Consider the following 23,492-nt stretch of genomic DNA (forward strand, 5'->3'; position numbering starts at 1 on the left):
TAACTCCCTAACCGTGTGTTTGACTGGTCCCAATTTTTGTAAGGACCGTCTCAGGAATGTATAGAACCTGTTCACCAAGTTTGGTGACGATCGGTCCGTTCATTCTTGAGATCTACTTGCGAACACAAACAAACACACAAACATACAAACAAACAAACAAACACACAAACAAACAAACACACAAACAAACAAACAAACAAACACATCGACCGAAACCTATACACACCCCTATACCGGGGGTGTAAAAAAAAAAGCAGCAAAACGAAAGCAAACCCAGAGCCCATCACCCCTGCAACTGTCAACGCACTCATCAGGCAGGCAAGCATCACAGACGTGGACATGCAATCGGCAGGTAATAAAGCCAGCCTGTCATATAACCTCCCCACTTGACACGAGGTAAAGCGCTACAGGTGTGTCGTCATCTTTCACTGACACCTCAGCTGTATCGGACGTGAGACAGGCTTAGGACATCTCGTCACCCCAAATAAAACGATCACTGTTCTAAAATGTTTTACAAGCGACGTATTAGTACAGAAATATGATAGGCAGTGGGGAGACAAAATTCATACATAGGAGATTGAGGTAAAAGGATATGGTGAGCTAGAATGTCACCGGTTAAAGGCACACTCCTTACCGAGAAAAAACAGTCTGGCTCAGCATCTCAGATCCGGGGCGGGGATGTAGCTCAGTCGGTAGCGCGCTGGATTTGTATCCAGTTGGCCGCTGTCAGCGTGAGTTCGTCCCCACGTTCGGCGAGAGATTTATTTCTCAGAGTCAACTTTGTGTGCAGACTCTCCTCGGTGTCCGAACACCCCCCGTGTGTACACGCAAGCACAAGACCAAGTGCGCACGAAAACGATCCTGTAATCCATGTCAGAGTTCGGTGGGTTATAGAAACACGAAAATACCCAGCATGCTTCCTCCGAAAACGGCGTATGGCTGCCTAAATGGCGGGGTAAAAAACGGTCATACACGTAAACTTCCACTCGTGCAAAAAACACGAGTGTACGTGGGAGTTTCAGCCCACGAACGCAGAAAAGAAGAAGCATCTCAGATCTGACCAGGTTTTAACATGGGATAAGACCAGCCCTCCACTTGGTCACATACGATGATACCACAAACCAACAGCCTCGTTCTGTTTATGCACAGCGGGCATTTTGAATGAATTTATACATAAAAACAATTCCAGCTCACCATGTAGCAAGCAATTTCTTTCTTTTCTTTATTTGGTGTTTAACGTCGTTTTCAACCGTTCAAGGTTATATTAGCAAGCAATGAGGGTGTTGATTTTTGGTATATGACCATGTGGATCGAGGTTTAAGCTAAATGACCCTCGTTTTTACTCAATACTAGATAAACTAAAAACATCGTCAGATACTCAAGAGATAGAAATGATGTACAAGTCTTATGCATCTGTGTCCAGGGCGGGAGGAATCAAAATGAACGCACACACTTTATTTGAAACCAAACAGCGATGCAAGAAAAAAGCAGCATGCATAGTGTTAAACATTTACAAAGCTTCAACATACTTGTACTTTGAAGTGAAGCAAATATTTTAGTGAATATTCAACAAACTCGAAAACTGTCATGTGATTACAGCCTCATATCTTGTCCTTTGTTCTTCTCTTCTAAAAATGTCAAAACCGCCGCATGGTGTGAAAGAGAGATAACCAGTTGTCCCCCCTAGAAAATTCCTCTTGCATACATGATTGCTCTCATGCAAGGTGAAAAACTCCAATGGTTTTTATGTCCCATGCCTATTCAAAAGCTCCCCTCACGCGAAAGTGACTTCACAAAGGAACGAAGCAAGAAAATCAACAACAAGTAAATACTATAAATGGAGAGAGAGAGAGAGAGAGAGAGAGAGAGAGAGAGAGAGAGAGAGAGAGAGAGAGAGAGAGAGAGAGAGAGAGAGAGAGAGAGAGAGAGAGAGAGAGAGGGTGCACCCATTGCACACCGGTTGGACCGTACATAAGGTAACGTTAAATTATGGTTGTGCAACGTATGTGGGAGTATCACTTATACCCTCAGGATATCTCTTATCCTGTTGCGTAGCGTTACAAGCAGAGATGGGAAGGGGAAAACATGGATCGGGAATTTACAGGACGTCCGCTGTGCTCTCAATCTTCAGTAGTTATTAAGTCCCTCTTAGTTTATCCGAGTTGAGTCTGTCTTGATAATGCCATTTTCTCCACCCCTTCTTTTGTACTTTTTAATTTTTTTTTATTTGACTGTGCTTGAAATGAAAGTTATTCGTTAGATCGTTTCTACTTTTTTGTCACTTGAAACATGGCGGACATGAAGTCACGAGGGGGGCGGTTTCGCCCTGCGAAAAGAAGCTACGTGCCGGTTGTGGATCGGACTACAAGTAGGGTCGGCAGGCCCAAAACACGCAAAATAAACCTAGATTCCTCCCCTGGTTCCTCGCGTTGCGAGTCGTCATGGCCGGTGTAGGCTCCGGTCCGGTACCCCCTCTGAAGTAGTCCCCCGGGGGACCAAATCGTGGCAAAAACGGCTCTATAATGGTCCCCCCTTAGACATCCAGCCTCGTTTTCGACTGGTCCCCCTGGGCGATTTTGGTCCCCCCCTTGCATCCAAAATAGGCCCCCTCTCGAACTGGTCCCCCTCTTTTCTAACCAATGTAGAGCTATGCCAGTATTTATTTTAACTTTATTGTTATAGTGTGTGTCAACTCAGTAGAAAACGTGACTCTGGATCTCTCTCACTCTCTCTCTCTCGCCCCCCACACTTTCTCTCCTCCCCCCATCTCTCAAACACACACACACACACACACACATTATGCACGCACGCATGCGTGCACACTCACTCACGCACGCACGCAAACACACACACACCTCTTTTGTTATATGTATAATTATTTTCATTTTTGTACAGATGTTATTCAAGATGATCTTGAACTGGGTGAAGGTTACAGTGTCAAATCTAAACTTTTAAAAGTGATTTAGCTTCGTAGATTTACCGTTCTATGTAGCCTATACTTTTGTTTTTTATTTTCTTTTTTTTTGTGTGTGTGTGGAATGAGAAAACGGTCGCCACGCTTCTTGACACGTCACGTGACTCGTGTCAAACACGACAATTCATTCCGTCAGCCAGTCTTCGTTTTTCATTGACTATCAATATCATCATGGACGACACTCTGTATGACAACGTGTTGAACTATTTGAAAAATGGCACTTATCCTCTGACCGCGAAAGGGAAAAACCGTGATGTGACTAAAGTTAACAAGTCGCGTAAGGCGAAAATACAATATTTAGTCAAGTAGCTGCCATTTTTCAGCAAGACCGTATACTCGTAACATCGTCAGTCCACCGCTCATGGCAAAGGCAGTGAAATTGACAAGAAGAGCGGGGTAGTAGTTGCGCTAAGAAGGATAGCACGCTTTTCTGTACCTCTCTTTGTTTTAACTTTCTGAGCGTGTTTTTAATCCAAACATATCATATCTATATGTTTTTGGAATCAGGAACCGACAAGGAATAAGATGAAAGTGTTTTTAAATTGATTTGGACAATTTAATTTTGATAATAATTTTTATATATTTAATTTTCAGAGCTTGTTTTTAATCCAAATATAACATATTTATATGTTTTTGGAATCAGCAAATGATGGAGAATAAGATAAACGTAAATTTGGATCGTTTTATACATTTTTATTTTTTTTTACAATTTTCCGATTTTTAATGACCAAAGTCATTAATTAATTTTTAAGCCACCAAGCTGAAATGCAATACCGAAGTCCGGGCTTCGTCGAAGATTACTTGACCAAAATTTCAACCAATTTGGTTGAAAAATGAGGGCGTGACAGTGCCGCCTCAACTTTCACGAAAAGCCGGATATGACGTCATCAAAGACATTTATCAAAAAAATGAAAAAAACGTTCGGGGATTTCATACCCAGGAACTCTCATGTCAAATTTCATAAAGATCGGTCCAGTAGTTTAGTCTGAATCGCTCTACACACACACACACACACACACACACACACACGCACACACGCACACACGCACATACACCACGACCCTCGTTTCGATTCCCCCTCGATGTTAAAATATTTAGTCAAAACTTGACTAAATATAAAAAGAGACAGTTGAGAAAGACTGCTGCAAAATACACAATTCGAGAGGATGTGCTCAACCACGACGGAATCCTCGTGGCAAAGAGGAGCCAGGTTCCAGAGATATTGCAAGAGTTTCATGACAACTATGTGAGCGGAGGACATTTGGGGATGAACAAGACGTATAAGAAGGTGAGCACCCGTTTTTGTACTCCCAGTTTTAACAGGCTTTAGAATGGGAACGAGGTTTTGTATGTTTCTCTGTCTGTCTGTGTGTGTGTGTGTCTGTGGTTAAAAATGTGTGTCCACCTCTACAACCGAAACTACTGGCCATTCAGTGAAAGAACATTTGAAAATGCGCTGAACTTATATGCCAATGGCTAAAATACTCTTGCATACAGGTCGACAGCGCCAGGGACTTTTCTGTGACGGTCCCAAGCAGATCTATATATTGACGCTTGTGAGGCTAGTTTCGGTTTCGGTTTCCACAAATCCTTGTTAGTAGGCTAATGTTACCAGCAATTTCAGAGAAAAGAAAGGAAAGAATCAGAGACTGGTTTCATTTCTTCTTATCATTATTTATTTATTATTCATTTTATTTCATGTGATTTTTCTTTTGAACGGCATTATAGATCAGATCTATTTTATTTTCTGCAAAATATAGTCAAACAAAGAGATTGCTGTCTGTGCACTACATAATACCGGACGAAGATATAGATTGAAAATGGCTTGAATGCCTAAGAAATACTTGTGTGTGTGTGTGTGTGTGTGTGTGTGTGTGTGTGTGTGTGTGTGTGTGTGTGTGTTTGTTTTTAAACCTTGAAAATCAGTGAGAAAATCGTAGACCGGAGATATCAGCATTTTTTTTAACCTTGAAAATCAGTGAGAAATTCGTAGACAACAAGAAAAATATAAAACCTTTTAATTCAAAATCGTAACATTTGATTTTGACAAACAAAATCCCCAGTAACGGTAACCATGGAATTATGCCCAGTCGAGAAATACATTCAAACTTAAAAAAGTGGGAAAAGAAGAGGTACAGTATACTCCGGTTATAACTGCCACCCTGGGCAGGGGCGGACGAGGGGGGGGGGGGGGGGAGTTCTGGGGTTTCTGGAAACCCCCCCAGCCAAAAAAAAAAAAAAAAAAAAAAATTGGTGTTTTTTGGGGTTGAGTTTCAATTTTTGGGGTACTAATCAGTGACAAAATCTGCTGCCTGAAACTGGTAATGATCATCCTCAGAATGCACCAGATTGCACCATTTTGCTTCCTTTTTTCAAAATTTTCCGGGGGGGCATGCCCCCGCACCCCCCTAGCAAGCTAGGCGCTTCGCGCCGTCAGCTCGGCACTTCGCGCCTTCACACCCATAGGCCTATCTTCACAATATACTTTTGGAAACCCCCCGCCCATAAAATGAACTGATCCGCCTCTGCTGGGGACATGGATTTTGGTGTCGTTATATCCGATGTCTGGTATAACCAACACATCGGATATAGCGGCCACTTTTGTCCTGGTGGACGTTATATCCGATGACTCCGTGTATAACGTAAATATTCCGGTATAGCCGATGTCTTCGGTATATAACGGACATTTTCCGGATTGAAGACATTTCCTTTGCTGGCTCTCCTCTCTCTCTCTCTCTCTCTCTCTCTCTCTCTCTCTCTCTCTCTCTCTCTCTTACCTTTTTTTTTGTTAAAGTTATATCTTTGTTTCAAAGCCCTCTGGGCCAAAAACAATAAAATACTTGACTTGACTTGACTCTCTCTCTCTCTCTCTCTCTCTCTCTCTCTCTCTCTCTCACACACCCACCCACACCCACCCACCCCCACACACACACACACACACACACACACACACACACACTGTTATCTACCAGTTATGTCTTTATAAATATTTCATTACTCTTTTTTCTCTCTAGGTCTTGGAGCGTTACTTCTGGCATGGAATGAAACAGGAGGTTGAAGACCACTGCAGATCATGCTGTGTGTGCCAAAAGATGAACGCTTGCATAAAGAAGCCCCATCCCAGTGCCCAAAAAGAAGTGGAGCCTCGTTGGAATGGACATCATAGGACCTTTGCAGGTCACTGACAGAGGTAACCAGTACATTGTTGCCCTCACAGACCACTTTACAAAGTTTCCCGTTGCCAAGGCCATCCCGTGCAAGAGTTCAGAGGAAGTTGCCAGATTCATGTAAGAAACCATCTGCATCTTTGGCGCGTTTGATTCCCTCATAACTGACCAAGGCCGTGAGTTCATTAACTTTGTGCTTGATATTCTCACCGACCGTTTCAATATCAACCATCGCATTTCTTCGGCCTACCACCCTCAGACGAACGGCCAACGGGAGAGGGACAATAGGACACTCAAAGACACTTTGGTAAAGATCACAGACAATGATGATTGGGATGAACTCTTGCCAGCAGCCCTGTTGACTACCGAACATCCGTTCACAAGTCTACACAGTTTTCACCCTTTTTGGCATTGTATGGTGAGCAGGCAACACTACCATTTGACGTCACTGGTGATGCCAACGAGCAAGATCTGAACGAAGAAATCATGGACACTATGAAGGGGATTCACGAGGAAGTCAAGAACAAAATTGGTGAAAACATTTCAAGGGCGCAGAAGAAGCAGAAAGACTACTATGACAGCAGGCGTGCATATGACCACGGGTTCCGAATCGGAGACAAAGTCTTAATCATCAATGCTGCACGAGTACACAGAATGGGAGGCAAGATGGCACCAAGATTCGTCGGGCCATATGAGGTCATAAGTGTGTTGCCGAAGGGTCGACTTCAACTGAAGAACACTAACAGTGGGAAAATACTGAAGAATCTCTACAATATCAGCAACGTCAAATTGTTCCATGATCGTACACAGGACAACGCTGACCCCTCCCATGCTCCACATGCTGACCCCTCCCATGCTCCACATGCTGACCCCTCCCATGCTCCACAGGCTGACTCCTCCTATCATCCACAGGCTGACCCCTCCCATGCTCCACAGGCTGACCCCTTCCATGCTCCGCAGGCTGACCCCTCCTATCATCCACAGGCTGACCCCTCCCATGCTCCACAGGCTGACACCTCCCATGCTCCACAGGCTGACCCTTCCTATCATCCACAGGCTGACCCCTCCCATGCTCCACAGGCTGACCCCTCCCATGCTCCACATGCTGACCCCTCCCATGCTCCACAGGCTGACCCCTCCTATCATCCACAGGCTGACCCCTCCCATGCTCCACAGGCTGACCCCTCCCATGCTCCACAGGCTGACCCCTCCTATCATCCACAGGATGACCCCTCTTGCCAGCCGCCATTGAGAATGAAGTTCCACCCCGTTGATGGTGCCTGGCAAAAGGATCGGGCCTCCAGTTTGAATTTCCCCAGAATTTTCAGGCGGCACCCCTCAAGAAAAAGTGTTGAAGTTGACATTACGGCTACACCTCTCGATCCCGTTAGCGTAAAAGGAGATGGGAATTGTTTTTTCCGGTCTGTGAGCTTTGTGCTTTTGGGGACTGAGTCGAAATATAAGGAATTCCGAAATATCATTTGCGATTGGATTGAAAAGAATGACAAACGCTTCTACGAAACGAGCGCACGTGAAAATTACGTCGCGACATCAAACATGAGAAACGACCGTACTTGGGCCACCGAGGTTGAGATATTTGCTGCAGCCACCCTCTTGGACACGCCCGTGTATGTGTTCACAAGAGAGGCTCCAGGCCGACAACCTCGGTGGCTGAAATACGGGCCAGTTTGGCAATCGGCCCTATTGAAAACAGACAGAGCAATTTATATAATGAATCTTGGACATCACTTTGCTCCTGTTTTTTGTGTCACTCCTTAGACCAGAACTGTTAGTCTTCTGCTGTTTTTGTTGTTGCAAGGGTCATGATTTGAGACACTGGTACTCAGTCTTGACTGTCTACTTGAAGTAAGCTGAAAGCCAAAGGTGGCAACTAGTTTTCATGTCATGGACACTTACTTAATTTTGAAGAGATATTTTTTCTATGGTGTTGTATAGAAAATATTAGATACTTGGTCTTTGATGTTATTCTCTAAATGCTATTTCCAGTTTAAACAAGAAGAGCAAACGCTCGATCGAGTCACTTTCGCAGTTCTGAATATTATATGAGGCATCAGATGGACAGGAAGAAATTGCTATTCACAACACAATGCATACCTGAAGAATGAGATTGCATGGATCGAGCAACAAAATATTTACCTTGGCATTAAAAATACTCTCATTAATCTCACATAAACAAACCCCATCAATAACTTAATTCACATAAACTAGCATCATTAATTTTTTTTCGAAGCAATCATATTAACAGTAGACACACTAACATTTGTTACTCTTAGAGCTGTGTCACTTTTATAGTTTACGAGAAAAGCCCAACGTTAAGTTGTGTGTTGACGAACAGGAAAGGCTAGTTATCTCCCCTGTGTTTCCGATAACGTTTGTAAAAAGCTACAGATGTAAATAATTTGATGTAAAGAATAATCCTATAAAGTTTGAATCAAATCCGATGAATAGTTTCAGAGATATGATATTTCAATTTTTTTCCTTCAAGACATACCTGTGACCTTGAAAAAGGTCAAAGGTCACCAAAGCAGACGTCAAAGTGTAGAGGTCACTGGGAGTCACGTTCACATAAAATTTGAGCCCGGTCACTTTTATAGTTTCCGAGAAAAGCCCAACGTTAAGTTGTGTGTTGCCGAACAGAAAAGGCTAGTTATCTCCCTTGTTTTTCTGATAACGTTCGTAAAAGGCTACAGATGTAAATACTTTGATGTAAAGAATAATCCTACAAAGTTTCAATCACATCCGATGAACTTTGTCAAAGATATAAAATGTCTAATTTTTCCTTTGATGCTGACCGATTACATAGAGTCACTTTTTCTCAAGTGACTCAAAAAATTGACAGGAAATGTGGACTTTGATGCATTCAATGACGTTTCATGCAAAGACAGTACGGTAGAAGTTTGTTTGGTACTTTGCTATTGTTATTATTTTGCTCATTTCAGGACAAGATGTGGGATTAACAATTTATTAATTTACATTTATGTTGCGTTATAAAGTGCACAGCGCTCTGGTTAACAATTTCTGTTGCAACTCTTTGCTATTCATTAACTGTTTCTTGTTTCATTTCTTGTTTCTTTGACACAGTTTGACTGGACATACCAAATAATCTACTTGAAGTACGCTGAAAGCCAAAGGTGGCAACTAGTTTTCATGTCATGGACACTTACTTAGTTTTGAAGAAATATTTTTTCTATGGCGTTGTATAGAAAATATTAGATACTTGGTCTTTGATGTTATTCTCTAAATGCTATTTCCAGTTTAAAAAAATTGACAGGAAATGTGGACTTTGATGCATTCGATGACGTTTCATGCAAAGACAGTACGGTAGAAGTTTGTTTGGTACTTTGCTATTATTATTTTGCTCATTTCAGGACAAGATGTGGGATTAACAATTTATTAATTTACATTTATGTTGCGTTAACAATTTCTGTTGCAACTCTTTGCTATTCATTAACTGTTTCTTGTTTCATTTCTTGTTTCTTTGACACAGTTTGACTGGACTACCAAATAATCCTCATGAGAGTCCAATGTGGAAATGGAAAGATCAAGTTTACTTTTGAAATAAAGTTTTTCTTGTCAAAGAACGTAAATGTATATTTCAGGTTTTGCTAGAGAGAGAGAGAGATAGAGAGTGAGGGGGAGAGAGAGAGAGAGAGAGAGAGAGAGAGAGAGAGAGAGAGAGAGAGAGAGAGAGAGAGAGAGAGAGAGAGAGAGAGAGAGAGAGAGAGAATATTGATTGACTTATTTATTTATTGTTTGAAATTCTAGTAATATTTAATGTTCAGTATTCGGTACAACCATCTCATAAACAAACAGAAACAAAAAGAACCAATGCAAAAAAAAAACTGAAAGAAACAAGAACACAACCAAACAAATATATCTCACACACACACAAATAACAACAAGCACATAAATCGAAAAAAAAAAACTAAAAGAAAAGTTCCTATGGCCCTGTGGGGACAATAAAGTTTTGGAACAATAAAGTTAAAAATAAATACTGACATAGCTCGATCTACATTGGTTAGAAAAGAGGGGGACCAGTTCGAGAGGGGGCCTATTTTGGATGCGAGGGGGGGACCAAAATCGCCCCGGGGGACCAGTCGAAAACGAAGCTGGATGTCTAAGGGGGGACCATTATAGAGCAGTTTTTGCCACGATTTGGTCCCCCGGGGGACTACTTCAGAGGGGGGACCGGACCGGATCCTACACCGGGTTCGCTCCTCAGCCGATTCAACCCAGCAAGGACTCCAAGGTGAAGGTCAAGGAGACGGTGACGGCGACTGGGCAAAATCCCACAGTGGATCATTAGATGAAAGGACGTTATACCCATTCCGTAAAACTCCAAAGGTATGTATGACTTAGGACATAAATCGGAGGGTTAGATTGCAGTTGATTCGGAGCAATGAATTTACAACGCTAAAGTTCAAAACTTCAACACCATGACCATACAAATTACTTTTTTTTTTCATTCAAAGATTCCATTTTGTTCTGTCTGTTTGAACTGCATTTCGACTCTCAGCATCATGATATTGATAATGACGCAGAGCAATCAACACCTACTGAGCTAAGTTCCTTTTTATGTCTGTTGGCTAGTACAACAGTACAACTTGAACTACAAGTACAAGGGCCATGAGGTTGACATACTTTGTGGTTGGTTAATTTTGTTTGTTTGCGATGTTGCCACATAAGGCTTTAGCAGTTTTTAGTCCCATGACTCATTGAATGTTTTAAAGATCTACATATTTATGTATTATATGTCTACACACCAATGTCTCATGCACTGAGGAATTCCTGTTATGATGATGTATTGGTAACAATTCTGCAGATTGCTCCAATTGTAATACTCACTAATACTGGTGTAATCATAATGACATGTAGTACTAACTACTGCTGACTCAATCAGTCAATGAAATTAAGCAATGAAACTACAGTGTTGCAACTGGATTTGTTACATATATTTGTTATGCGGTGTCTGCATGAGGAGAGGTACAACCTCTGTCCCCTCTGTTAAAATAGCAAAATCTAGATCGGCACTTTTCAGGGTGAGTACGGGTAAGGTCATCAAATCTAGTTTTTACGCCACATGTTTGCCAAGATCTGCAGTCTTGGTTGGAGCAAAACAACGTTTGATTTGGAACAAAAAGGACTGGGTGGTCGGGTGGTAACGCACTTGCGCTCGGAAGCGAGAGGTTGCGATTTCGACCCTGGGTCAGGGCGTTAGCAATTTTCTCCCCCCTTTCCTAACCTAGGTGGTGGGTTCAAGTGCTAGTCTTTCGGATGAGAAGAAAAACCGAGGTCCCTTCGTGTACACTACATTGGGGTGTGCACGTTAAAGATCCCACGATTGACAAAAGGGTCTTTCCTGGCAAAATTGTATAGGCAAAGATAAAAATGTCCACCCAAAATACCCGTGTGACTTGGAATAATAGGCTGTGAAAAGTAGGATATGCGCCGAAATGGCTGCGATCTGCTGGTCGATGTGAATGCGTGATGTATTGTGTAAAAAAATTCCATCTCACACGGCATAAATAAATCCCTGCGCCTTGAGTCCGAGTCTGGAGATACGCGCGCGATATAAGACTTCATATAACATCCTGACTGCTTGCTGTGCAGAGGAAGTGTTCTTTTTAAGAAATGCATTCAAATAAAACAAATGGAGAAATGCCCACTGAACAGAAACAGCCAGGCTCCTAATGTGTGGTATGAATCCAAGTTGAGAGAGATCAGCTGAGCTAGGATTTTACATGGAACAAGATCATCCCTACATTGCATACATACCAGAAATGAACATACAGTGTGCTTGATGTGGTGATCAAGTGACATTTTGCTATGAATTTGTTTAAGCAACTAGTAGCTTCTTCAGCGTTAATTCATTAAACAATTACTCTTATTCTTAGCACATAGAACACCTTGCTAAGTTAAGTTATGTGTGTGTTTGTTATTGCAATGTAAGACCTTATGACATAAATATAACGAAATAACACATGATGAGATTCTAAATATGTTTTGTTTACTTGCAGGTCTCAGTTATTACCAAGCCCTGCCTCATCAAGTTCTTCCCGCAACAGTGACATGGTGCTGTTATAGAACACAAGTAAAGCTTTTGATCATTTCCAAAATACACTAGCAACAGATTGTGAGTGCAACTGGTAATGAGAATATTTTACCACAAAAGGCTAAAGTACAAATAACAGATTTATGATGTTGGAAAAAGAAGTCCGCCAGAGCAAGTGAGTAGTGTACCAGTTAGTTAGGGTGGATATATTATATAATTACAATTTACAGTCAGCATAAAATGTTGAGGCCAGTCTTGAATTGTTCTTGCCCTGTGAATTCACCGGGAAATCAGATGGCATGAAGAAATCAATGGTATATTATGCTCTGCATTGAATGAACCATCTCCAGTCATTCTGAGTGACACACCTCTTTAAAAAAAACATGCCAGTAATTAAATCCAGGCTACATGGGGATGGAAAATGACCCTGGCAATTTCAACCTCTGCTTGTGCCTTTGTGTAGCAGGATTGGATATGGATCTTCAAAAGCCTTTGTTCATTTGTTTGTATCATGTATGACGTTATAAGTTAATACTATTAGTCAATTTCAAATAGCAGAGTTATTTTCAGGGCTTTCTAACTTCAAACCCTGTCTGCCCCGTGGAATCTAGTTTGTAATTTAAAGGGATTTTGATTTTGACTCAGTTTCTTTCTTGCAAGTTCATTCTTTTCTCATTCTAGGTACTAAACCACTACTGATGACTGCCTGCATCAGGGTTATAATTTATGAAGAAGTCAAAATGCACATATATATAACAGTTTACAATTTAAAGGCACACTTGCCTTGTCACTATAGTGTGGGTCACTGTCTCAGATATTATATGGCTATGCTTTAACATGGAATCCCTCATTTTGGCCACATACCAAAAAATAAAATATATATTCAGTGACTGCTTGCTGTGGTGAGTTAACTCAAAATGTGGGATGAAATATTTTCACGAACATTCAAGCTGATCTATGTTGGTATGCGTCCGAGTAGAGGGATGATCTTATCCCAAGTAAAAGCCTGACAAGATCTGAGACTGTGAAGCAAAATGTTTTTACATAGTAAAGTAAGCCTTTAACGAGAAAGTATGTCTATTGCACTGGGTGTTTTATTATTATTATATATATTTTTCTTCCAGGTAGTGTCTCTTTAAACTGACTTTCTACACCATGGTGTCTCTGGCAGTGTTATATTGGCAGAAGACAGTTGGAACTGGATATCCTCATTTAGATGGTAGGCATGTTTTGGGCTTTTGTGTTGCTTTGGTGTATGTGTGTATGGTGTGTGTGTGTGTCTGTGTTAAGGCCATGTCAGACGCACAACACAAAAGTGTTTCCTTTCAAAACAAACACAAAACAGCGTGTTTCCCATGTGACATCCCCCAAAACGCGTTTCAGAAAACACTGTTTCGTGTTTTTGCATCGTGTTTTGGGTTTTAGAGCATGCTCTAAAATCTAAAAACACGTTTTGGTAGTCAGCCAATGAACGCGGACGATCAACTCAAGTGACTCGGTTTCCGGCACCACGGAGATAGAAAAAAATGGCAGACTCAGATGTGGTACCGATTCAGGGTTACAGTATCGGACCCATGAATCCTAACTAGAGTATGGATCCTGTCACGATTGAAGAGAGGCAATAATATCAGTGGCGCGCTGCCAGCCGTGTTGTTTACAAACCCAAACACAGCGCGGTAGCTGGACGGGTCAAGCTGACACTGACCGTATCAGTGGACACTGACCGTATCAGTGGGCACTGCCAGCCGTGTTGTTTACAAACTCAAACACAGGGCGATAGCTGGACGGGTCAAGCTGACACTGACCGATATTTCTGTGAAAACACGCACCGCGCTTCATCTGTGTGTTTTGCATGTGACATCCCCTCTTTAAAAACATGTGTTTCCCCGACGTTTTGAGATGGTGATTTTGTCGAAAACAGGGTTTTGTGTTGTGCGTCTGTCTCCGCCTTTAGACACATACCAGAAATAAACACACTGTTTGCATGCTGTGGTGAAGTGACATTTTGTGATTTGTTTTTTTAATGAACTAGTACAGGTAGCTTTTACAGCATTTATTCATAACACAATCGCACTTTTTGGGGTATGTGAACAAGTTAAGAGATCATGTCTTATCCCATTTTAAAGCCCTACCAGATCTGAGACGGTGAGCCAAATTGTTTTCATGAGAAGGAATGTGCCTTTTAGTGAAATCTACACGTATGTACTTTACAAAACATATTTTAAGAAATGAAATGTGTTACAAGTAACAGCCATAGGAGTGATAGCCTGTAGGTGGAATAATAATCTTCAATTGCCTAGAAATGATTATCTGGTTAAGAATGACCTCTTCAAGAAAATTAATGCAAAGCATTTTGATGTTTGTGACGATTAGTTACTCTTTATCACGTTTGGTCGCTGATTTTGCTGTCGGTGTCAGTGTTGGGCAGGTGTGCGTCCATGATGTCATTGCTATTGAAAACTAATCTGTACTGTAAAGTAAATGTACCCATACATGGCAGTTGTCTGGTCAAACCGGGGGCCAGCCATGACTGGGACTGATGTATCCTCAGGCACTCGACACCTGAGGTGGGCGGGGCCAGTGGTTAGGGTGTGATTCCCTGCCTTACACCACCACAAAGTGTTGTATCAGTAGACAAGACTGAGCAAAACTTCTGCCCCCCCCCCCCACCCCCCTCACCAATTGACCACTCAGTGCCATGTGCCTGTGGCTGTATCATAAACACTTTGTGACAATAGTTGTTACCTCCTTAGAACATATCTTGTGATGCTCCTCAGTGTTTGATGTATGCTAACTGGTGTACTTATGACATAGTGTTCATATGAAAGTTTTATGTGTTGCAGCTCATCCAGATCACAGGTACACAAAGGGGCTGGTTCCAGTGAAACCATAGGCACATGGAACTGCTTGTGGACTACTTTAGAAAGTGTGCGGTTACAACCAAGACTCGCCAGTTAGGAAGGTCTGCGGAAGGGTGCTTGTTCTGTTTCCTCGGACAGGCTTTTCAAGACTAGGTAGGTTAAACCACATGATTGGGCTTTAATTATGAATGCACTTCAAAGTTCACTTATTTCATTATCTGGTACAAGTTCTCTTGCATGTGGGTGTAAGGCTGAAAAAGAACCTCTGACAAGTCAATTTTCAAGCAACTGAGCATGAACCCAGGTAAAAAAAAAACCACAGAGCTCTCTTTCTCTCTCTTTCTATTGGTCTGTTATTCATAGAATGACACTAACAGTGACACAAGTAAAAAATCTGTATCATTGTCTTGACCTCTAGAAATTTGGTAGAGAATAAGATGACTAATAGTATTATTTTGATTATTTTATGGTCATTACTGTGGACTCCCCCCCCCCCCCTACACACACACCACCCCACCCCTGCCCCTTTTAAGACACCCCAATCTAAGACTCCTTCCTATTAATGACCCTGTTTACGCAGACTTCTTGTTCATAACATCTGTAAATTCACTCCCATTTTAAGACTTGCTCCTTTTTATATTTAGTCAAGTTTTGACTAAATATTTTAACATCGAGGGGGAATCGAAACGAGGGTCGTGGTGTATGTGCGTCTGTCTGTGTGTGTGTGTGTGTGTGTAGAGCGATTCAGACTAAACTACTGGACCGATCTTTATGAAATTTGACATGAGAGTTCCTGGGTATGAAATCCCCGAACGTTTTTTTTCATTTTTTTGATAAATGTCTTTGATGACGTCATATCCGGCTTTTCGTGAAAGTTGAGGCGGCACTGTCACGCCCTCATTTTTCAACCAAATTGGTTGAAATTTTGGTCAAGTACTCTTCGACGAAGCCCGGGGTTCGGTATTGCATTTCAGCTTGGTGGCTTAAAAATTAATTAATGACTTTGGTCATTAAAAATCGGAAAATTGTAAAAAAAAATAAAAATTTATAAAACGATCCAAATTTACGTTTATCTTATTCTCCATCATTTGCTGATTCCAAAAACATATAAATATGTTATATTCGGATTAAAAACAAGCTCTGAAAATTAAATATATAAAAATTATTATCAAAATTTTTTTTTCGAAATCAATTTAAAAACACTTTCATCTTATTCCTTGTCGGTTCCTGATTCCAAAAATATATAGATATGATATGTTTGGATTAAAAACACGCTCAGAAAGTTAAAACGAAGAGAGGTACAGAAAAGCGTGCTATCCTTCTCAGCGCAACGAATACCCCGCTCTTCTTGTCAATTCCACGTGCACTGCCTTTGCCACGGGCGGTGGAGTGACGATGCTACGAGTATACGGTCTTGCTGCGTTGCGTTGCGTTCAGTTTCATTCTGTGAGTTCGACAGCTACTTGACTAAATATTGTATTTTCGCCTTACGCGACTTGTTAAGACCTGATTTTGCTTATTTTGGATTTCGAAAAAGAGAACAACAAATCCCCACTCTCTAGCCAGGCACATGATTGTTGTATGGACCAAGTTGAGGGATGGCATTTGTATAGGCCTGACCAGATCTGAGATGTTGAATCTATTGCTTACAAAGAAAGCATTACACTACTTCTCTTCACTGTCTCAGTTCAGGCCAGGCTTTAACATAGGATAAGCTCATCCCTCAACTTGGTCACATATGAACAATCAACACACTGACTTCTTCCTGTAGTGATCGAGTCAGATTTTCCAAGGCGTGTACATGGAATAAGATTATAATTCTAAATGCTGAAGCAACATTCTGACTGTTTCCTATGAAGCTAGGCTTGATTTTTGGTATGAATCCAAGTTAAGGGATAGCATGTGTAAAAGCAGAATTGTTTACAGAGGCAGCTTTGTGTTATTAAAGGCATCTCAGATCACCTGCCAGGCTTTTTTTTTTTTTTTTTACATGGGGTAAGACTATCCCTCCACTTGGGCACATACCAGCAATAAACACAGTGGTTACTTGTGATGAAATAGTGGCAAGACAGATGATTTAAGCATCACATAACCTTGCTAGGTCAAGTCAAGTCATGTGTGTGTGTATTTGTGTTTGTGTGTGTGTGTGTGTGAGCATAGAATGTTGAGGACAGCCTTGAACTTTTCTGACTGTGAATTCAACAGAACTGCTGTAAATCTGGCGCAGTATAGTTTTTATTGTATGAAACTTCATTTCCAGTCAGGTGCTATGAAGAAATCATATCAGGTTATGCTTTGCAGCGAACCACCACCAGTATTTATTTATTTATTAAGGAGATTTCTACAGCGCATAACTAAAAGCACTATTTCTGAGTAACACGTCATCTTAATTAAAGCATGCCAGTATCGCCAGGCTCCTTTTAGGTGGTAATGTGGATCTTCAAAAGCCTAAGTTAAAAAAGCAAGATGTAAAAGTACATTTTGAATAGTAGGTTTTTTTCAGAGGGCAGATATCACAAGATATGATCGTTCAACTGCATGTATGCCTCATTACTGAAACAAAAATTGAGTGGTATTTTACTCGTCTTTCTGGTAAAACAAATACACCATCAATATATTATAATAATGATCTTGCTTGTTTACAGATGGACAACAGCTGCTGCCAGGACTAGGTTACGCATAAAGAAAACAGTCAACACTTGGCTGGTGCTGGAGCTTCTTTGATGTCTATATTAAAAAAAAAAGACAGACAGATACCAGCTCATTCAAGACCATATCCCCATCTTACTCACACAGAACAGAGAGCCATCTTCCGCCTTCGCACAGGACACTGCTGTCTGAAGGTACACCTCAAAAGGATAGGTTTTGCACCTACAGCGTGCGACTGTGGCTAGGGTAGGAAGAACAGACTCTGCAACACGTTCTGAGAGGGTGGCCTTTCCTTGCCACCCCTGTGCAACAAGACTTGGCCAGAGAGCACACATCCAAATGCAAACACTGAAGAGGAAGAAGAAGGTGCCCACACAGAAGGGCATGAATCTACTTTAAGGGCAGAAAGGTTTACAGTACTTCACTTGAACAATTTATAAGGTTCCCTGTAATGTATTAAGTATCAAGAACATTTACAGATCACAAGACATTGTGTTTTCTTTTGTTTGCAATACAAATTTTTCATAATAAAAAGATATGCACTTGGCAAGATCCTTAAAATGTAAAACTAGTACGTGTGACAATTTTGAATTGTTCAGAGATGGTTTTGCTTCAGTGGTAAATGTTTTAGCTTTGTTATAAGATTCCGTTACTGAAGCATACTTTAAAACCTTGACCTTCCAAGTCTTGAACAACATACCCAAACTGTGTTAGCACCCTGGGCTGCGATCATTGTGTTGAGCTACTTAACAGAGGACTCCTTGGTTTTATTACATATACTTTGGTTAACTTTAATTATTTGATAAATAATTCTAATACAGCACAACCCCCCCAGCAAATGTAGAAATGTCGTCTGCATTTTTATTTGGTATACTGCATATTTTAAAAGGCTATTTTTGTGCACAGAACATGCATCTGCAGGGAGGTTTAGAGGGTGAAGTTAAGATCTATTATGGGGCATGCAGCACCACAGGCACACCCATTTTGTGTGTGTGTATTTTGTGTTGACACATAAGACACTGTCATTCCAGCAGAAACCTGTGATGATGCACATTTTATTGCAGTAACCAGCTGAAATTGTATGTACGTTGTTATGAAATTGACAAATGATCCCTGCTTTGCAATCCTGGGTTAATGATATTGCCAAAATTAAAACGTGGAGGAAAAAGTGAGTGTAAACCTATTCTTGTGGTGGTGGTGGTGGTGGTGTGTGTGTGTGTGTGTTTGTTTAGTGTGTGTGTGTTTGAGTGTGTGTTAAACAAACAACGACAAACCTAAATCAAACCAGCACAACAAAAAACAAATTACAAAAAACTGGCAAAAATCAGAATATCAAATGAGAAAAAAAAACAGTGGCTGAATGCAATACTTATTATAACTTAAAAAGTTAAAGTGTGATGTGTGCGTATGTTTGAGTGTTTTAAACAAACAACAACAACAAACCTAAATTAAAGAAGCACGCCAACAACAACAACAAACATGGCAAAATTCTGAATATTAACTGAGGAAAAACAAACAGTGCCTTAGTACAAGACTTATTATCAGGGAAACAACGGCAAAACTCACAATGTCGTATGGAATAAGGTAAAAGATGTAAATCATGGTTTACAGAGAACATCAGTACTGAGTTCTGTCATGTTTTATTTTCTCCAGAGTGTGATGTCTGCAGAATGATCGATACAATAAGCAGTGTCTCCAGTAATGGCCATATGCTGCTTTACTAATTGTTGCTTTGCACTATTTGTGCACATATTTGAACCTTGTGGTGCTATGATTCGGTTCTTAAAAGATATGACTCACACTCACATACAATCCTTTTTTTGACTCACATGCGAAGCAAAAGTGAGTCTATGTACTCACCCGAGTCGTCCGTCCGTCCGTCCGGAAAACTTTAACGTTGGATATTTCTTGGACACTATTCAGTCTATCAGTACCAAATTTGGCAAGATGGTGTATGATGACAAGGCCCCAAAAAACATACATAGCATCTTGACCTTGCTTCAAAGTCAAGGTCGCAGGGGCCATAAATGTTGCCTAAAAAACAGCTATTTTTCACATTTTTCCCACTTTCTCTGAAGTTTTTGAGATTCAATACCTCACCTATATATGATATATAGGGCAAAGTAAGCCCCATCTTTTGATACCAGTTTGGTTTACCTTGCTTCAAGGTCAAGGTCACAGGAGCTCTTCAAAGTTGGATTGTATACATATTTTGAAGTGACCTTGACCCTGAACTATGGAAGATAACTGTTTCAAACTTAAAAATTATGTGGGGCACATGTTATGCTTTCATCATGAGACACATTTGGTCACATATGATCATGGTCAAGGTCACTTTGACCCTTATGAAATGTGACCAAAATAAGGTAGTGAACCACTAAAAGTGACCATATCTCATGGTAGAAAGAGCCAATAAGCACCATTGTACTTCCTATGTCTTGAATTAACAGCTTTGTGTTGCATGACCTTGAATGACCTTGGGTCAAGGTCACATGTATTTTGGTAGGAAAAATGTGTAAAGCAGTTCTTAGTGTATGATGTCATTGCTAGGTTTAGTTATTTGACCTTGACCCTGAAGGTCAAGGTCATGTCAAGGTCAAGCATGTGAGTCGTATGGGCTTTGCCCTTCTTGTTTTTTAATGTTTTAAAACAATGCTGTTTTCTGCTTTGAGGGGAGGAACAAAATGACTCTAAAGCCGTACTGCCGGAAGGAGGGGGTAAAGAACACGCAGACATGTAAACACACACAACTCCATAATTACAGATAAACTGCTTATGTTCCAAAATCAAGAATCTTTAAGCGCGCACGCACGCACACATACACACACACACGGCACACACCGTGTGACACACATGCGCGCGCGCGCACAGAGAGACTCTCCTCGTGGAAGTAAAGGTAAACTCGAACTTGAAGGTAAGTATAAATGTTTGATACGAAATAAACCTGTGATAAAAGTCTTTTTATAAATCATCGGTACCAACAAAAGTTGTCACAACGCGTAAAAGGACATACTGTAGTTTCAAATTAGTAACAATCTAAGCCATTTTAATCAGCACTGGTGTCCGGCAAGCGCAGCACCAACAGATACAACAGCACGTGTATGCATCTTGAAGTAATAAGACCTTGAAGTAGGCCTAGAGTTTACACTATGCATTATGTAATGCTTTAATTCAGCTGCCTAACTGTGGAACTTTGCAAATGTGTGAGGACCGTTTCACAAAACAGACAATACACCCTCTTAGTTATTTACACAAATCAGTTCCAGAATGTGCGTGTTCCTTTTCCGTCTCTACAAATTAATGTTATCTGAGGGAAAAACAATCATTGTCGCTTCCGCCCTCAGTTATAATTGCCTGCACATGATAGGATATGCAACAGGTGTAGTCTTCCGCCTGATTTTTAGTCAAGATATTTCGACACAGAATGTTTCTTTCTTTTTTCTTTGTATGTTCACAAGCTCACATAAAATCATTTATGCAACACTGACAATAAGACCAGACCAGAGTTGTGATTGAAATGGGCACTTTATTCAATAAAGCTCCAGATTGAATAAAAAATATACTATACGTGACAAAATAAGGTGGTCCCGCTGTGCAAAGTCGCGGTTACCGAACACACACACACACACCACACACACACACACACAAATACACACACACACACACACACACACACACACAGTAACACACACACACAGTAACACACACACACAGTAAAATTGTACAACTTACTGTCACATTCAAGCGGGAACACCAAACAAAACGTATCATCAAATAAACAAAATTTTAAGTGGTCAAGCAGATGACCACAAACCACAAATCTTCACATTTTAACACTCTCTCCTGTATCCATAAAAGTCATTTATGCTGACTAGATAATGACATAATAAAATGACATTAACAAAACCATTCCCTTTTTTTATAATTTTTTTAAGAAAAACGAGAAAATTAAAATAACGCAAAGAATGCTCAGTAAGCTTGGGTATCGATCTCAAATTTGTGCATAGCTAATTACATGTAACCGGCATGGACTGGGGCTCGAGTTGGCCTTTCTGTCAGGCAACTCGGCCTCTAATTGGTTTTATATTGTCTGATCCCCCTCCAGAAAAAACAATACCATTTGCCCCGTGCCACTATAAGCTTCTGCGCCCACAAAAAATATTCGGAAATAAGAAAAGTTCTCATTTTAGGCACCCCACATACAGCCTTAATTGTCAGTCAATTACTTTACTGCAATCAACGTTGATTTTAAAGTACCATGTCATTATTATTTTGGAGATAGATAGATTTGAACAAGTCCATCATTGCAGACTGCGTATTGGTATGAGTGATTTGAATCAGTTTTGATTTATGTCAGCGGCACCTCAAGGATTGCCCCAAATGTGAGTGCGGTTACCCAAGGGAGACTGCTGAGCACTATTTGTTGCATTGACCCTTGTGTAGACTGATGTACGATTATTGTCAATTGATAACTGATTATAAGTTTATTGAAATATTATTGAAAGGCATCCCGCAATATTCCCGGAATGTCAATCAGACCATATTCATAACTGTACAAGAATTTATTTAGACAAACAGGCATGATCCGAACATGAGCCTCTACATTTTATTCATTATGTTCATTTGACACTGTCATGAGACAAATGCTGCCTGACCAATTGTTCTTCGTAATTTCTCTCGTGTTTTGTGTCCTTGTTTCGACTTATCGATTCTGGCCCAATCTGTATGTAATTTATTAACTTTGCGTGTGTGTCTTCTGTGCATTTAATATTATTGTGACGTGACCCACTCTTCCAACATATCTGGCGCTCCAAGTCTTCGTCGTCCTTTTCTTTTTCCCTTATGCTGAATTCTGTTCTCTCGTACCCCATGTCTTTTTGTTTCTTGTTTTTCCCCCCACATCTGTACTACCACCCCCTCCCTTTTTTTGATTGCTTGCGCATCAGGTTTGTCTGTTTGTTTTCGTTGTCTGAAATGACTAAATGTATTTAGTCCGCCATCATGCTAAACTTTGTTATGTACATACCAGGATGACTTAAAATAAGCATTTATGCTCGAGTTAGTTATCTTAAAAACAATGCATTGTTTCTGTCATGATAACACATTGAATAACGTTTTGTAAACCAATGGACCGATTATAGTTGATCCTGATATGTGATTACGGGATAGTGTCACGTTAATTTATTTCTACTTTCACTTGTACTTTTGTACTTAGAACAAATCACTGAAATGTAAAAGTTAATTTTTTTTCATTCTGAAGTGTCGTCAGTCTCCTCAAGGTAATGCAACCAAACTCAACCAAAAGTCGGAGGGGCTTCTTCATACTTTCAGTGTGTGTGTGTGTGTGTGTGTGTGTGTGTGTGTGTGTGTGTGTGATTTCTTTTGACACTATGCACGTTTGTTTTTAACCGCCTGTGCACAAAAAGAAGAACATAATCGAATCCTATCATTCATTTTCGCTTAAATATGTCTGTACATTTGTCAACTACCGACGCATATTAACAAAACAATTGAGTTTGGTGCTCTTTTCTGCGATTTTAATGTTTTGTTGTGTGCAACAATGCTGTGCGTACAGAGATTTCAATGAGCGGAAAGAACAATCCTACATTGATTGGTATGCAGTTTCTAACAGTGACCGTGACCAAAGTGAGTATAGTGCGCTTCCCAAGCATAAAACGGTGCATGACCTCTGGATTTGCGTCTGAGATATTGACACATCACTGTGAGAGAAAGCGTTAATGAAAAAAGGAGACTACTTATTTTCCTTG

At 40.6% G+C, this 23,492-nt stretch overlaps 1 protein-coding gene and 2 long non-coding RNA genes across 3 annotated transcripts; all 3 read left to right on the top strand.

Annotated features, from left to right (window-relative positions):
• Positions 1-3,912: 3,912 nt before the first annotated feature.
• LOC138960983 (uncharacterized) lies at positions 3,913-9,981 on the top strand. Its single transcript, XR_011454111.1, has 3 exons — positions 3,913-4,262; positions 5,989-6,164; positions 9,650-9,981. It is a non-coding gene; the product is annotated as an uncharacterized lncRNA (long non-coding RNA).
• LOC138960964 (uncharacterized) lies at positions 6,189-9,658 on the top strand. The gene is made up of 2 exons (XM_070332593.1): positions 6,189-8,025; positions 9,294-9,658. Exon 1 carries the CDS (start codon positions 6,938-6,940, stop codon positions 7,391-7,393), a length of 456 nt encoding a protein of 151 aa, XP_070188694.1. The 5' UTR covers positions 6,189-6,937; the 3' UTR covers positions 7,394-8,025; positions 9,294-9,658.
• Positions 9,982-13,343: 3,362 nt separating the features above from the next.
• On the top strand, positions 13,344-18,883 carry LOC138960975 (uncharacterized). The gene is made up of 3 exons (XR_011454107.1): positions 13,344-13,433; positions 15,058-15,228; positions 17,721-18,883. It is a non-coding gene; the product is annotated as an uncharacterized lncRNA (long non-coding RNA).
• Positions 18,884-23,492: the final 4,609 nt, after the last annotated feature.

The sequence above is a fragment of the Littorina saxatilis genome, linkage group LG1 (genome assembly GCF_037325665.1).
Source record: "Littorina saxatilis isolate snail1 linkage group LG1, US_GU_Lsax_2.0, whole genome shotgun sequence".
Taxonomy (NCBI): Eukaryota; Metazoa; Mollusca; class Gastropoda; order Littorinimorpha; family Littorinidae; genus Littorina; species Littorina saxatilis.